General features: G+C 47.2%; 2 protein-coding genes across 2 annotated transcripts in view; both read right to left on the reverse strand.

Annotated features, from left to right (window-relative positions):
• Window positions 1–1,279: 1,279 nt before the first annotated feature.
• LOC138489514 (zinc finger protein 658B-like) overlaps window positions 1,280–16,304 on the reverse strand; it is a 573,438-nt gene continuing 558,413 nt past the window's right edge. Inside the window, exon 4 of the mRNA XM_069617256.1 lies at window positions 1,280–3,241. Within this exon, the coding sequence (XP_069473357.1) occupies window positions 2,378–3,241 (864 nt within the window). The 3' untranslated portion in view covers window positions 1,280–2,377. The remainder of the gene's footprint in view (window positions 3,242–16,304) is intronic.
• The window catches only part of LOC138489513 (zinc finger protein 771-like), a 59,790-nt gene continuing 44,765 nt past the window's right edge, over window positions 1,280–16,304 (reverse strand). The window contains exon 3 of the mRNA XM_069617255.1: window positions 1,280–3,511. Coding sequence (XP_069473356.1) covers window positions 3,285–3,511 — 227 coding nt within the window. The 3' untranslated portion in view covers window positions 1,280–3,284. The remainder of the gene's footprint in view (window positions 3,512–16,304) is intronic.

The following is a 16,304-nucleotide window of genomic DNA, read 5'->3' on the forward strand; positions in this document are numbered from 1 at the left end:
GGAGCTGCGTCTAGCTCCTGCCTAACAGGCGATGCCCGATACCCAGGAGCTGCTTCTAGCTCCCGCCTGGCGGGTGATGCCCGATACCTAGCAGCTGCTTCTAGCTCCTGCCTAACGGGTGCTGCCAGATACCCAGGAGCTGCTTCTAGCTCCCGCCTAACGGGTGATGCCCGATACCCAGGAGCTGCTTCTAGCTCCTGCCTAACAGGTGATGCCAGATACCCAGCAGCTGCTTCTAGCTCCTGCCTAACGGGTGATGCCAGATACCCAGGAGCTGCTTCTAGCTCCTGCCTAACAGGTGATGCCCGATACCCAGCAGCTGCTTCTAGCTCCTGCCTAACGGGTGATGCCCGATACCCAGGAGCTGCTTCTAGCTCCTGCCTAACGGGTGATGCCAGATACCCAGCAGCTGCTTCTAGCTCCTGCCTAACGGGCGATGCCAGATACCCAGGAGCTGCTTCTAGCTCCTGCCTAACAGGTGATGCCCGATACCCAGCAGCTGCTTCTAGCTCCTGCCTAACGGGTGATGCCCGATACCCAGGAGCTGCTTCTAGCTCCCGCCTGGCGGGTGATGCCCGATACCTAGCAGCTGCTTCTTGCTCCTGCCTAACGGGTGATGCCAGATACCCAGGAGCTGCTTCTAGCTCCCGCCTGGCGGGTGATGCCCGATACCCAGCAGCTGCTTCTAGCTCCTGCCTAACAGGTGATGCCCGATACCCAGCAGCTGCTTCTAGCTCCTGCCTAACAGGTGATGCCCGATACCCAGCAGCTGCTTCTAGCTCCTGCCTAACGGGTGATGTCCGATACCCAGGAGCTGCTTTTTGCTGCATTTGTACAGTCTGAATGCTGCTGGGATACGTTGGGTATGGCCAGCTTAATGTGCTTGTACAATGCCGTGCTAGGAGGTATTCAAATGCTCAGGTGCACTCTATTGCTGTGTTCCACGTGCTCCCCTCTGAACAGACTGCACATTCAATTCTAATGCTTTTTGTAGCCATTTTGTTCTGAAATTTGTGCTATAAAATGACCACCTGAATCCATTAGAAACCAAACAGAAATCCCCTCTCATGCAGAGCTGAACCAAACACCCCCAACGTGGTCTCCGCTGGCTCACTTGGACCAATGCTACTTCATCGGCACCTGCCTTAAGATTTATTTTTCCATTCTAAACGGTACTTTTCTGTTCATTTCTTCAAGTGAAGTTTCTAACTTCATTGTCTATCTAGATTTCCAGTGATGCAAGTTTCTTTTTGCTACAAGTCACAGCTGGCAGAACCTGTAAACCATAAGAATTTAATAATATATTTAAACATCCTAACTAAGCAAGTCTATAGAATGAACATTTTAACACCAAGCCTCCAAAGTTTGTAAGTACTGCTACTTGGGTTTGTGACTCACATTATGAAGGTTTACAAGTGTTTTTTCTGCCATTTGATAATGGTCTCTCTTTTACGATGGGTATGAATGAGTACTGGGGAGCTTTGCATCTTCTAGGCATTTATTTAGCTCCTGGCACCAGTAAACTACATATCCTGCAACATTACAACTCTTGTAGCGCTTCCCGCATCCCACCCAGTTACTAGGTGCCAGGTGGTCTTGAAAGCAGTACAGGAGAATCTGAATGGGTTGATTTCCCAAGCTTTCAATGCATCTTGTAAACAATTGTGGTCCTCACACCAGTGTCGCAAGGTGCAATGATTAATCGCATCTTCATGTTCCATTTCTTTAAATTACCGTTTGCCCCTCGCTACTCTTTTCTGCGGGTCAGTTTTCTGACATTTATTCTTTTTACTATTGCTGTTGCTTCTCCGTCTTCTTTTTGCTCCTCGGTTAATATCTTCCACGCATTGACAGAAGGGAAGCACAGGCAGGAAATACTTGTGTCCAATTTTGTGCATTAAGTGAGACAGACTTCTGTGTCAAGTGGAGGATTTCCAATCCTGTAGATTAAACAATCATGGACTTCAGACCTCGCAAAATGTACTCAACCACTAGCAGAGTCTAGTAGTTTTGAAAAAGTTGGTGTACCATTTACAGGGCACTCGACCCTTCTAGCGAGTACAATGAGATTCTAGGATGTTTGATCCTTGTTTAAAACATTTACTGCAAACAAAGTTTGTTTGCAGCAAATGCCAAATAAAGGTGTTACTGTGCATGGCTGGCAGCAGTGCCCCAAGCATGCAGTGGACTTATGGTGATAGACACCATTTTACTGAAATCACTGGTAAAACCTTTGTCACCCATTACCATCGGTTGAGTGGATTTCTCTTGGGTTAAGTACGTAAAGAATTTGAAAGGCCTGGACTTCATTTCCCCTCTGTTGCGGTGGGGCAGCAAACTATTTCTACAGAAAAGACCAGGGCAGGAAAGTATTGGTTTAGGGAGTGTCTCCTGTAAGAACCATTTGATGCTTGCTTAAAGACGATGGCCCACTTAAGTCTTTCTTTGCATTCTGTGCATTTATAGAGTTTCTTTTGGCATGAGTTTTCTGATGACTAATCAGACAGGACGGGTTACCAAATCTTTTATCGCACTGCGTGCATTCATAGGGCTTCTCCCCAGTGTGGCGCCGTTGATGGATGGTCAGATTTTGGGACTGACTGAATCGTTTCTTGCAGTCTGTGCATTCATAGGGCTTCTCCTTTGTATGGGCCCTTTGGTGGATGGCCAGGTATTGAGACTGGCTAAATCTTTTATTGCAGAACATGCACTCATAAGGCTTCTCCCCAGTATGGATCCTAAGGTGGATTCTCAGGTTTTGGGACTGATTGAATCGTTTATCGCACTCTGTGCATGCATAGGGCTTCTCGCCGGAATGGATGTTCTGATGGCTGAACAGATGCGACCTCCGAGTAAAGCTTTTTCCACAGACTGTGCATGGATAAGGTTTTTCTCCTGTGTGTGTTCTCTGATGAAGCTTGAGGTGTGATTTTAGAATAAAGTGCTTACCACAATCTGTGCACTTGTAGGGCTTCTCTCCCGTATGGATTTTCTGATGGCGCCTGAGGGTGGAGCTGTCAATGAAGCTTTTCTGGCATTCGCTGCATTCATGGGGCTTCTCACCCGTATGAATTCTCTGATGATTGTACAAATATGACCGCTGGGTGAAGCTTTTCTCACACTCCTTACACTGGTACGGGCGCTCCCCGGAATGGATCACCTGATGTTGGGACAGATGTCCTCTGAAAGTGAAGCTTTTCTCACACTCTGTGCACTGGTATGGTCGCACCCCAGTATGGATCTTCTGATGATGCGCTAGATTTGAGCTTGATGCGAAGTGTTTATCACACTGTGCACTGATAGGGCCTCTCCTTTGTGTGGGATCTTTTATGACGGACTAGACTGGGCTTGTCTCTGAAGCATTCCTTGCAGGTGCTGCAGGTAAATTGGTTCTCCTTCACATGGATCCTCATATGCATCTTGGGTAGGGAGGGCTCGAAGCTCTGCTCACAGTCTGTGCATCTTGCGGGGTTCCTTTGCAGGCCTTTGGTTTCAGTAATGGCTCCATCTCCTGTGGAAGGAAGCAGAGATTCCAGGCATTATTTCCCATCACTGTACAGCCTAAACATCAATAAGACTAGTCTAAGGCTGTGAAGTATTGTTCTCATTACGCGATAATACCCAGAGTGATCACGGGGAATCCCGTGGGACTCCCATCCCATTACACAGAACCCTGAAAAAGTCAGTAATGTGATAAGAGCACAGTTTACACATTTGTTTGAGTTTTATTTTAAAATCAAACCTTTCACAATAACTTAAAATATGACATGAAATCCGCACAAAAAACATTCCATATTACCTTGCACAATCCGAGGTGTTAACATTAGAACAATTTGCATTTCGGTTAATAATCCACTCCAAAATTCCTAATTGTGAATTCATTTCTTGATTTGCATTCTACAAGTATATGTTTAAGCAGGTCATTTGAAGTAGACTACTCACAGAGGCTGATTAATAGAATTGATTGCGTGTAAAACAGGGAATTGCGTGCCATTCTGCCCGCAAATCCCCATTCGCCACACAGGGATTTGCAGGCAGAATAGCAAGCAAATCCCCAATCGCCACACAGGGATTTGCGGGCAGAATAGCACGCAAATCCCTAGTTGTCACACAGGGATTTGCAGGCAGAATAGCACGTAAATCCCTATTCGTCGCACAGGGATTTGCAGGCAGAATAGCACGCAAATCCCTATTCATCACACAGGGATTTGCAGCAGAATAGCACGCAAATCCCCAATCGCCACACAGGGATTTGCAGGCAGAATAGCACGCAAATCCCCAATCGCCACACAGGGATTTGCAGGCAGAATAGCACGCAAATCCCTATTCATCACACAGGGATTTGTAGCAGAATAGCACGCAAATCCCCAATCGCCACACAGGGATTTGCAGGCAGAATAGCACGCAAATCCCTATTCATCACACAGGGATTTGCAGCAGAATAGCACGCAAATCCCCAATCGCCACACAGGGATTTGCAGGCAGAATAGCACGCAAATCCCCAATCGCCACACAGGGATTTGCAGGCAGAATAGCACGCAAATCCCCAATCGCCACCCAGGGATTTGCAGGCGTACGAACGCTACCGCTGCTACCATCCTCCCCATTCCCATTGCACCCTATGGGGGCTCAAATGGGAATGGGGACGTACCGGCTGCGGGTCCCGCGCAAGGGGAATTACCGGGCCTGCAGAGGTCGGAATGGCCCAGTAATTCCCCTTTCGCGGGATACAGAGCTGGACCAGAGTTTGGGGGTAGCCATGCCGGTATAAACGGCATGGCTACCTCCAACCTCGTAATGAGGACCTCTTTCCCCTTCTATGCCACCTTTTTGAAGGATGTATCTTGAGCCATTCTCATCTCACAATGAACAAGTGGCTTCTCTATAAAGATAGAATAAATAGATAATGGCCAGTGCAAGACATATCAACTGAACGGGTGTGCATTTTAGTAAGTGTAGGAATGACTTCCACATGCACCCCCCTCTCCTGCTGATCTACCCCAAAGAAAAGGAGGGGAGAGGCTCTACCTCTTGGCAGGAACGATTTTCTAGTTGTGAAGTATGATGAGAAGTTCCATTGAGTAACCTCCACAAGATGTACTATACTTGAAATCTGGTTACTAAAATTGTTTTCAATGTTATCAGGGCTAAAAATGTGCACTTGCTAATAGGCAATATTGTGTGATAACTCACTCCTGGTGAGTAAACAATGGTGTGCTGCGTGCAGGTAGAGAATTAAGGAGGGCAAGTGACTTTTTATGCCTGGCTAGTAGCTTGCAATTTGAAATTGTAACCCCCGATTTTATGATTCAAAGCTGCATCTGCCTTAGAAGTAGTTAAACCCCAAGTATAAGATCTCAGGTCAATATTGTAGTGGCGCGTTGTCAAGAACCCAGACAGTTTTTTCTTTACAGTTGCAATGAACCGCATGATTTTCTGAGGGTGCGCAACAATTAAATTGATATGATATGATGTGGCATTTATGACGCGCCTGTACACAAGTGTTTCCTGGCGCGACAAGGAAGGGGAAACAAGGGAGGACAAAATAACGATTTTACTAGGCCTTGTGTCATTGAGATCGTGCAAGTGCAGGGGAAGAGGGAAGGGGAGAAGTGCCAGGGGTAGGGCAAGGTGGAAGTGCAGTTAACTCACAAGTGCAGCCAGCGGGTGGCTCATAAGGGCAGAGAGAAGGGACTGTAGGGTTGCCGTTACAGACCCTTAAGTGTTGGGGAGCCCAGAGGCAGTGCAAGGGCAACTGGACATGCAGGAGCCTGGGCCCAAGTTCAGAGGGTGACCAGGTGACCAGGGCGCGGAGCAGTCAGGTGCATCAGCAGGGCAGAGGAAGAGAGAAAGCGGAAGTGAAAAGGAAGGTCTTAAGTGGCTTACGGAACTGAAGGTGGTTCTGCTCAAGTTTGAGAGAGGCAGGAAGGCTGTTCCAGAGGGAGGCCCCAGCCGAGGAGATAGATCTGCCCCCAACTCTCTGCTTGGAGAAGCGTCTGACCCTCAGAGTTGGAGGTGGATGAGCGGAGAGCTCGAGAAGGAACATGTTTTGGAAGAGATGGATTTAAGCTATGCTGTAATTCTATTGGTGTTTTATGTAGTGAAATTAGATTGGCAGAGTATACTAGCCACTTAATCTAATACTGAACCAATTTAGAGAAATGTGTTACCTAACTCAGAGGATCCTGTCTGCCAGGCAGCCATGAATAGTTTAATTAGGCAGTGGTCAGGACTCTCACGAACAAGAATACTACAAGTTATTTGCAAATGTGACACTGGTGTGGTGATGTCACTCAATAGTACTGCATTGTATCATGTTAATAATATGACAGTATTTTCAATGTATTAATTATTTGTTTTATATATGTCTGTACCCTGTGTTTTTCCTTGATGTCTGTCTCAACCCTCTCAACCCTTCTCTCAGTCTATATTTTTTTTTTGCTACACGATCTGTTCATTTTGTCTATGTATGCACACATATAATTTTGAATGGCTCATGGATGGTTGTTAATTTGCTTCAGAAACGAGTTTTGTCAATATGTTCTAAGCCCATTTAGAAGCTTTGATAATGACCTGCAAGGTCGAAACGCGTGTCAGTTGAGGCACATTCGATATGGCTCATTTTATTTTTAATGTAAAGGTTGAGTATTTATCACATGAACCATGGAATGTATATTATTGTAATTTCTGATCCGAGTAATAGACCAATAACTGTTTCATTCTTTTTTAATTGAATCCCACATTTGTGACTTATTTACGTGTAATATCAACCTGATGTTGCAACTGTACAAAGAAAACAACCTCATATTTTCTGGTATACCACACATTGGGCCTCATTACGAGTTTGGCGGTAGCGATGCCCTTAATAAGGGCATGGCTATCCCCAAACTCGATGCGGGTCCCGCAAAAGGGGATGTACTGGGCCATTCTGACCTCAGTGGGCCCGGTAATTCCCCTTGCGCGGGAGTCAGAGCCGGTACATCCCCATTCCGATTTGAGCCCCCATAGGGCTCAATGGGAATGGGAAGAATGGTAGCAGTGGTACCATTCATAACGGTACTGTTGCTACCATCCTGGTTTGCTCGCGGGTGCCGCTCTGCACGCCTGGTCTGACCAGGCGTGCAGAGGGGCACCCGCGAGCAAACTCGTAATGTTGTGGCATGGCAACAACGGCACCCGTAGCACTACCGGCGCCGTTGTTGCCGGCGCCGTTGTTGCCTTACTGCAACATTCGTAATGAGGCCCATTGTCTTAGGCTCCATAAAGAGGCATGGGCGGAGCCTCAGTACTCCAGGAACTGCAGCTATCCTAAAACCCACATACTCCAACCTAAGTGCACTTTTTTACCCTGGATAGCCGTAACGCAAGTAGAATCTTCTACCATAAAGCTTCATGTTTTGAAATAATTCTTCCCAAGCAATACCAATGTGTTAATTTCTTTGTGCTTCCTCGCTGTCTTGTATAATGTTGAATCACCCCACCTTCAGTTACATGAGACAGGCGTTTAGAACGAAGATACCCACAGACTATGAAAGTGACTCATCAACACTCCATGATCGTTGTCATGTCTTCTGTAATTATAGCAAGTTCGCCTTGGGAGGACGGACTGCAAATATTTATGAACAACCAAGCCAACATCACAGTCCATGAATCTCAGTCCCAGACAGTCATAAGGTATTCACTCCTGCTTTAAATTATCTACAGGTAGAACATGTTTACAAGGATGAGCAATTGATCTCACTGAGGCCTCCGAGAAATAATTAAAACTAGAGCAATAAGGCACTTCTGAAGACCAGATCTCTTATAATATTAAAACACTGTATGTGCAAACATATACCCTAATCAGGTTGTTCGATATAAAACCCAGTGTGTTCCTGTTATGATGCGACTTACAGAGGGAGATGAAACATGGAACGTGGGGGTGGGGGGCGCAGTGTATCCAGAAGGTTGTGCTTCAAGGTTCTGAGATGTTCAGTTAAAGAGATGCGGTCGAGAAGAGAGGCTGTGCTGGGGTTTGTTACCTTCTTCATAAAGAACATTCACGGCCAGGCTTGTGCTTTACATCATTGGCGACGAGCTGTGAAAGAGCCACCACCCCTGCGTACATTTGCCTGTTTGTGCCATCCTAGCGCTTCTGCAAGACCCTGAATATTTGCGAAGGCCCTTGCGCAAGAATAAAACATCCCTGAGCTATGTAAGGAAGGCATGGTATCAAAGTAAGATAGCAACAAGTGATCACAGTTCAAGGGTGTTTATTGAACTTTATCAAGTGTGTGGAAAAACGCCTAATCTACACCTAAATCTAAGATGGGAGCAAGCTACGACCATCAAATAATGATAATACAGACTTAGTGGAGTCTAGTCAAATAAAGGGCCTATATTAAAAAAAAAACACTATTGGTATGGTATGGTAATGTTTATTTGTAAAGCACCTATATGCAAGGCAAGTGTTTCAAAGTGCTCAAGAAGGGAGGGAACAAGGGGAAAAAACAACAGTCATTTAGAACCCTTGACTTTCTGATCGATACAAGTCTGACCAGGCAGAGCAAGTGCATATAAGACAATTAACATTGTAGATAACAACAAATAAGGCCTGACGACGATTGTGCAGTTGTTCCAAGTGCATTGAGGTGCCACCATGCAAGGAGGGGAGACAAGGAAGGTAGACGATCTTCAAGGCATGGTACGTTCAGACTGTGAAAGGGCACAGAAGGTACAGGAGAGGGGAGGGAGAGCGGGGGGGCGGGGGTGACAAGTGCAGGGGGAGTGGGGTTGTCCAGGTGCGCCCAGTCAGTCAGAAACTGGGGTAAGTACTGAGAGATATCACTCTCATGGGTCAATTACCAAGTGCAGTAGTGATGAGGCAAGTGCAGGCCCAGAGGCAAGGGTGCCAGGGGCATGTGAGACTCTGAGTTACACCGGGCGGCCAGTCAGCAAGCTGTGTGAAAAAGGAGGGAGGGAGGGATAGAGAGGTTAGCAGGGTAGAGGGAGGGAGACAGAAGAGAAGAAGAGGAATGCGGGGAGGCTATTCCAGAGGGGGGCCTCTGTTGAGGATAGAGATCTCCCTCGGAATCTCTGCTTGGAGAACCGGCACACTCCCAGAAGGTTGGAGGTAGATGATCGAAGTGTTCGGGAAGGGACAGTATTTAGGTAGGCATCGTTCCAGATAGGTAGGGGACAGGCCCCAGAAAGCCTTGTGGACAATACAGAGGGTCTTGAACTTGATCTTTGCAGACAGTGGAGGGATTTCAGCGCCAGAGAGATGCACTCTCTGGCTTGAGGCCAAGGATTAGTCTCACGGTTCTGTTCTGGACGAGTTACAGAGGGGGCAAAGCCGAGGCAGGGTGAGTGAGAAGAACAACTTACTTTCTTACCTTGCATTGCTCTTTCGATGGGATGTTCCTCCAATGTATTCCTCATCTTTGATGTTACCCATCCCAGCTTGCTGGCCTCGGAAAAATCAGTAGAGGGCGCTGCATGTCGACGTCCCTCGAGTCGGTGTCCCTCGACAGCCTCCGTATCGGCGCAGACTTCATCATGTGTATAAATAGACTTGCGCAGCATCCGTTGCTCAGTTCCGTTTTGAAGCTTGAAATTACTTTGCATTAATTGTTTATTAAGCTTTAAGGACCGTAAACTGCAACTACAACGAAAGTTTTACTGTGGGGATGGATGGAAGGGGCGATAAGGAATATGTCGGAGGAACATCCCATCGAAAGAACATTACAAGGTAAGAAAGTAACTTGTTCTTCGAAGGGATTGTGTACTCCGACGTATTCCTTATCTTTGATAGACTCCCATAGCAGTAGTGTAAAGAGGAGGCGGGAGTAAAATGAAATATTTCCTCTTTAAGAATGTACAGAATGCAACACAGCTTTCCCAAATCTTGTTTCCCGACCAGAGGAGGAATCCAGGCTGTAAAATTTAGGAAAAGTATGTGCGGACGACCATGTGACAGCTGCACATATGTCTTTAATTGGAACACCTCTTTGGAGAGCCGAAGAGGCTGCGATACCCCTAGTTGAATGAGACCTAAAATGTTGAGGAGGCTCTTTTCCTGCTAATTTGTAGCATTCTAGAATGGTTAAAATGATCCACCTTGAAATGGTCTGTTTCGTGATTGGCAATCCTAATTTGTGCCCTGCATATCCTACAAACAATTGGTCTGCGTGCCTTATTCTAGCAAGTCTGCTAATACAAAAACTCAAGGCACGCCTTGGATCCAGCCGGTGTAACCTCTCTTCCTCTTTCCCTGGGTGGGGAGGAGGATAGAACGAAATTAAGATTATTTTCTGAGTAATGTGGAATTCAGGGACCACCTTTGGTTGAAAATTAGGCTTCACTTGTAAAACAACCTCGTCTTTATGAAAGATTGTATAAGGAGGTTTGCAAGATAGAACTTGTAATTCGCTCACTCTTCCGGCAGATGTTATAGCCACAAGAAAGACTGTTTTAAGAGTGAGAAATCTTAATGAACAGGAATGAAGTGGCTCAAAAGGAGTACCCATCAGACATTTTAAGACTAGATTTAGGTCCCACAATGGAACTTAAGGTTTTGGGGGATAAACATTAGTTAACCCCTTCAGAAATTGGATTATCAAGGGTAATTTGAAATATGAAGGCTCCTCAGCAGTACGCTTAAAGATTGACAGTGCTGCGAGATAGCCCTTGATTGTACCAATTTGAAGACCTGAATTTGTTTTTAAGTAAAGCTAGAACGATGAACACCATTGGTGTTTTGCATGAAAAGGGTTCAATAGTCTCTACACCAGCTGCAAAATTTGTTCCAACGGCAGCGGTATAAAGTTTTTGTTGCTGGCCTTCTGGCCGAAAGCAACACCTCCATGACGTCATCCGGGAGACCCCAATCTTTGTATCTCAACCTTTCAGAAACCAAGCGTGAAGGTTGAGGGTTCTGAAGTCTGGATGGAGAACCTGACCTCCCTTCTGCGAGAGAAGGTCCTCTCTTTGCAGAAGACGAATTGGAGGACAGATGGACATGTCCAGAAGGTCCGGTTACCACTTTCTCCTGGCCCAATCCGGGGCAATTAGAATCATGGCTTTCCGAAATCTTCTCAACCTCCTGATCATTTGAGGAATGACAGGGACTGGAGGAAAACCTGTACAGGAGTGAGAACTCCCAGTCCACTACGAACGCGACCCCTAGAGCTCCCCTAAAGCTCCTGTCGGGGGAAATTCCCTTGAACAAAACTGATTGCACTTCCTCTTGATGCTGGTGGTGAACAGATCCACCTGAGGGGTTCCCCAAAGGGTGACAATCTCTTGAAGGACTTCCTGAGCTAGCTCCCACTCGTGGGAAACTGTGCTCTGCCTGCTCAGAGCGTCCACCGTCAAGTTCTTCTCTCGGGCTAGATGAATAGCCGATAGAGAGATTCCTTGTTGAATTGCCCAAAACCAGAGCTGCATTGCCTCTCTGCACAGTGGCAGTGACCCTACGCCTCCTCTTTTGTTGAGGTATTGCATGGCCACTGTGTTGTCCGTCATTATCAGGACATTCTTTCCCTGTACTGATGGCAGAAAAGCTTTCAGCGCTAGTCTGATTGCTCTCAGCTCTAACAGGTTGATGTGTAGTCTGGACTCCGATGGAGACCAACGACCGCTGATGGTCAAGTCGTTGGCATGGGCTCCCCACCCTGCGAGTGAGGCATCTGTGACTACTGTTATCTCTGGCCATGGTTGCCAAAACTATTCTCCCGACAGGCCCTCCATCTTGTGCTACTCTGTTTGGGATTTGTAGGAGATCTGACATTCTTCCAGAGAATTTTCGACCACTGGGTCCTTAGCGCTTACTGGAGAGATCTCATTCTCCGAGCCTCTGGCACTAGAAAAATGCTGGATGCCATGAGGCTGAGCAACCTCAAAAAGTCGAAGGCTGGTAGACGCTGGGCATTTTGAAATCGGGTCATCTGTAGAATATCTTGAGCCCGCAATCTCTGGTGGCAAGGCTTTTCCCAGGGATGTGTCCAGGACTGCTCCAATGAACTGGAGTCTCTGTGATGGTATCATCTGTGACTTCTTTAAGTTGAGGGAGAAGCCCAGCTTGTGAAGGAAGTAGCAGACAATCTAGCTGGATCGGAGCTTGTACCGAAGATACTGCTCTGATCAACCAGTCGTCCAGGTAGGGGTAGACGTGAATCCCTTCCCTCCTTAGACTTGCAGCCACAACCGCCATTAGCTTGGTAAAGACCCTCGGGCGGAGGTCAGCCCAAATGGCAGAACTCGAAATTGACAGTGATAGTTGCCAATTGCGAACCTCAGGTATTTCCTGTGTTGGGGATGGATTGGCACATGGAAATAAGCATCCTCAAGGTCTAGAGATACCAACCAGTCCTGAAGCTGGAGGGCCTGAAGGATCTGAGAAAGAGTTCCCATCTTGAACTTGTCTTTCCTGAGGAATTTGTTAAATTCTCGCAAGTCCAAGATGGGTCTCAGGCCTCCGTCCTTCTTTGGTACTAGGAAATAGGGGGAATACCAACCCTTGTTCCGCTCCGCTATGGGTACCGGTTCTATGGCACCCTTCTCTAGCAGGTCTACAATCTCCTGCATAAGGAGCGGGTCTGGAAACTTCAAAGAATTGTTCCCTGGTGGATGACTGAGGAATGTGTAGGAAGGGCAGGCAGTAAGTAACCTTGGGCAACTGTCTCCAATGCCCAAGCATCTGATGTAATAGCCTGCCATTCTGCCAGATGTTGGGTTAACCTGCCCCCTACTGGTGTCTTGTGAGGAGAGACCTCAGAGGGGTTTAGAAGCGGCTGACACAGATGCCGAAGGTAAAGTGGCGCCTGCTGCTGTTGAGGTTTTTGTACCTTTTCCCCGTCCACCGCGGGTAAATCGTCTCTGGTCCCTTTGAGCTGGCTGTCCTCTGCCTTTTCCAAATGAGGAGTAAAAGCGAAAGGACCTACCCCTCAAGGAAGCTCCTGAGGGACGATTTGAAGTTTGCCAGATTGAAGCCCCAAGGGATTTGGTTGCTGCCTTGGATGTCTGCAATTTATCCAGGCTGTCATCAGCCTTCTTCCCAAATAAATAAGGGCATGTTCAGAAGTCTGGCCTGTACTTCTGGAGCAAACCCAGACTTCCGCAACCACGCAAATTTGTGGATTGTGGAACTTGCCGCCATGGCCCTGCTGATGCTGCCAGCAGAATCAATGCCTGTTTGGAGGGACCCGCACATTGCATCCTTTCCATCCGCATCCCTTTCTTCTCCTTCTGGAAGACTGTCAGCCGCGGATGAAGCACACTCCCAAAGTGTGGCTGGATCTTGCTAGCGTGCAAGTGGCGTTAATTGACTTAAGCGCCATGCTACATGCCGAAAATACATTTTTTGACATGGCATCAAATCTTTCATCATCCCTATCCTGTGGAATAGTAGGGTATGCTCACCTACTGTTAGATGAAGTTGCTGCCTGTACAACTAAACTCTCTGGAGTTGCATGCTTGCTCAGATATTCAGGATCTGAAGTGGACACCCTGTATTTAGCAGAACGTTTTTTATTTACTGCAGGGATAACTTCAGGAGTTTCCCAATTTGCAGACATTTTTCTTGTAGAGCAGTATGAAAGGGAACAACAGGGTCCTCCTGTGGACCTTTATCTAAAATATCAGTAAGGTCATCCTGCTGAAAAGAAGGTGTAGGTGTAGACCACCCCATGAATTCAATTATTCTGGCCATTAGAATCCTATAAAAGGGGTCTCAGCATGCTCTGGTCTGGTTTAGCAAACTAATTCTGGAGAAGTATCTAAACCACTTGTCTCATGCAGAGAATCCTGAAGGTCTTTTAACCTGTTCTTTTCAGAGATTAATTCCTCTGGCATGGGTATTGCAGTCCTTTGTAAACCAAAATGTCTCATGGTCGGAATCATCCCCTTCCTCATATATAGAGGACAAGGCTCTAAAGTAGTCAGATCTAGGATATGGTTTAAAACCCATTTCTAGAGCAGAGGGAGCCAAATTTGTTGTCACAGGTTGAGAGAACGTTGAGGTCGTCGACGTGGAAGTAATTGGCTTCGACAATCCTGAAAAAGGTGTCGAGAAAGTTTGAAGGGACCTCGATGCACTCGAGAGGATCGGAATCCTACTCAGCGTCATCGAGATTGTCGATGACATCCTCGACGTCATGGTCTAAGCTCTTGACACCTCCACTGTCTGAGTCGTAGTGACAGTTGTAGGTTTGTCTTTTATCGGTGTCGACAGTGGCGTCGAAGACGGTGTCGATGCAACCGATTTATGCGAAGGAACCTTAGACAAAGGCATCGATGACGATGACGCAGATTTATGAGTCGAAGAAATCTTCGACGATGGCGTAGATGACGCGGTCTTACTGTTTTTACTTGAGGGTTCATGATGCTCTCGAGTAGCTTCTTTCGCCGGGTTCAACGACTTGCGACGTTTTGATCTTTCGGGTCTTTCACCCAGGGTATCACCTTTAGATGTCTCCGAGGGAGGGGGGTGGGGGGGTCATGGCCACTTTCTCGAAGACGCTAAGCATTTTTTTTTTACAGAATTCCTCCTACTTAGCTGGAGAGCTGTGTTTCCGTGGGGCAGGTGACCCTTTCTAGGGAGGTAGAGGAAGAAGAGGGAGATCTACGATGCCTCTTCTTGGAGTGTTTTGATCTCGAAGACTGATGAGAACCGCTTCGAGATCTTGAACGGAAATGTTTCTTTTGTCGACGAGGAGACGAATGTCTCGACTCAGCTGAAGAAACTTTCGAGGGAGTAGAAGTTTTAAAGCTCTTACCTCTATCTAACTTCCCCTTATGCTCCTTCAAGGCTTTCGCCGTCATGGACATACAGTCCTCGCATTCCGAACAGTGATGCTCCGACCCCAGGCACCACAAACAGACCCTATGAGGATCCGTTAACGACATTTTCTTCCCACAGTCACAACATTTTTTGAAACCGGACTGTGGAGTTAATGGTTCGGATGAAGAAGCCATCGTATTAAGATAAAATCTTTTTATTCTTCGAAGATTATTTCCTGAAGAAAGGAACTGAGCGTCACATTTCCGAGGCCCACGAAGCGCGGAAAAACCGAACTGAGCAACGGATGCTGTGCGAGTCTATTTATACGCATGATGACGTCGGTACCGATACAGAGGCTGTCGAGGGACACCGACTCGAGGGACGTCGACGCGCAGCGCCCTCTACTGAAAACTTTTTCCAAGGCCAGCAAGCTGGAATGGGTAACATCAAAGATAAGGAATATGTCGGAGGACACAATCCCTTCAAAAGAAGCTGTTGCAGTAGCCCAGCCTTGAGAGAACCCGTCTCTGGAGACAGTGAGGCACTGGGGGAAGGTGAGAAAAGGAAGACTACCTCTCAGGAGGTGCAGCTGATGGACTTTTTAGAAATGTACGAAATGTGAGTGGATCTGGAGAGAGTGGAGTCGAAGATGACCCCCCAAGGTTTTTTGCCTCACAGGTGGGTTGTAGGTGCAGGGTAAGGGTGGACAGCCAGAGTGAGAGTGGGAAAGCGGTGGCAGGAGTCCCAATGCAAACGTTCTCAGTCTTACTGGCGTTGAGGCAGCGGTCGTTTGCAGCACACCCCGATTGAATTACGGACAGACCGTCAGATATGAGCAAGGTAGAGGAGGTGACTGAGGGTAGCCTGAAGAAGAGTTGTACGTCATCCGCATAACACTGGAAGTTAGGGATGAAAGTGGCAATCACACTTGCCAGGGCAGCCATGTACTCGTTGAAAAACCAGGGGGATAGGTTAGAACCCTGGATAACGCCACAGGTTGAAAGAGTGATGGTAGAGAGAAAGGATCCAAGTTCTACCTGAGATGGGCAGTCTGAAGGGAAGGGGGTTAACCACGCCAGAGACTGACCTGTGATTCCCAGGGTGTCACAGAGATGTGCGATCAGTATGTTGTGGTTTACCTTTTCAAAGGCAGAGAAGGAGGACAGAGGGAATGCTTGTGTCAAGATTTGAGAGCAGGTCTTCACGGGTGTTCAGTAGAGCAGTTTCCGTGCCTCTGGATGCTCTAAAGCCAGACTGATGGTCGTGAAGGCAACCAGCTGATTCAGTGTGGAGGGTGAGCTGAGAGATAGCCAGCTTCTCTAGGAGTTTGCTGAGGAAATGAGGCAGTAGTTTGCTGGAATGGAGGGGTCGCCAGAGGGTTTCTTAAGCAGAGGGTGCACAAGGGAGTGCTTTAGAGAAGTTGGGAAAACTCCAGAGGCAAAAGAGATTGCAGAGATCATCCGAGGCTGGAGGGAGAGAGTCAATGTTGTCCTTAATGGTTTTGGAGGGGCAGGAGTCCACCTGTTTGGATGAGGTCTTCATA

The sequence above is a fragment of the Ambystoma mexicanum genome, chromosome 9 (assembly GCF_040938575.1).
Source record: "Ambystoma mexicanum isolate Mex_15411 chromosome 9, UKY_AmexF1_1, whole genome shotgun sequence".
NCBI classification, from domain to species: Eukaryota; Metazoa; Chordata; class Amphibia; order Caudata; family Ambystomatidae; genus Ambystoma; species Ambystoma mexicanum.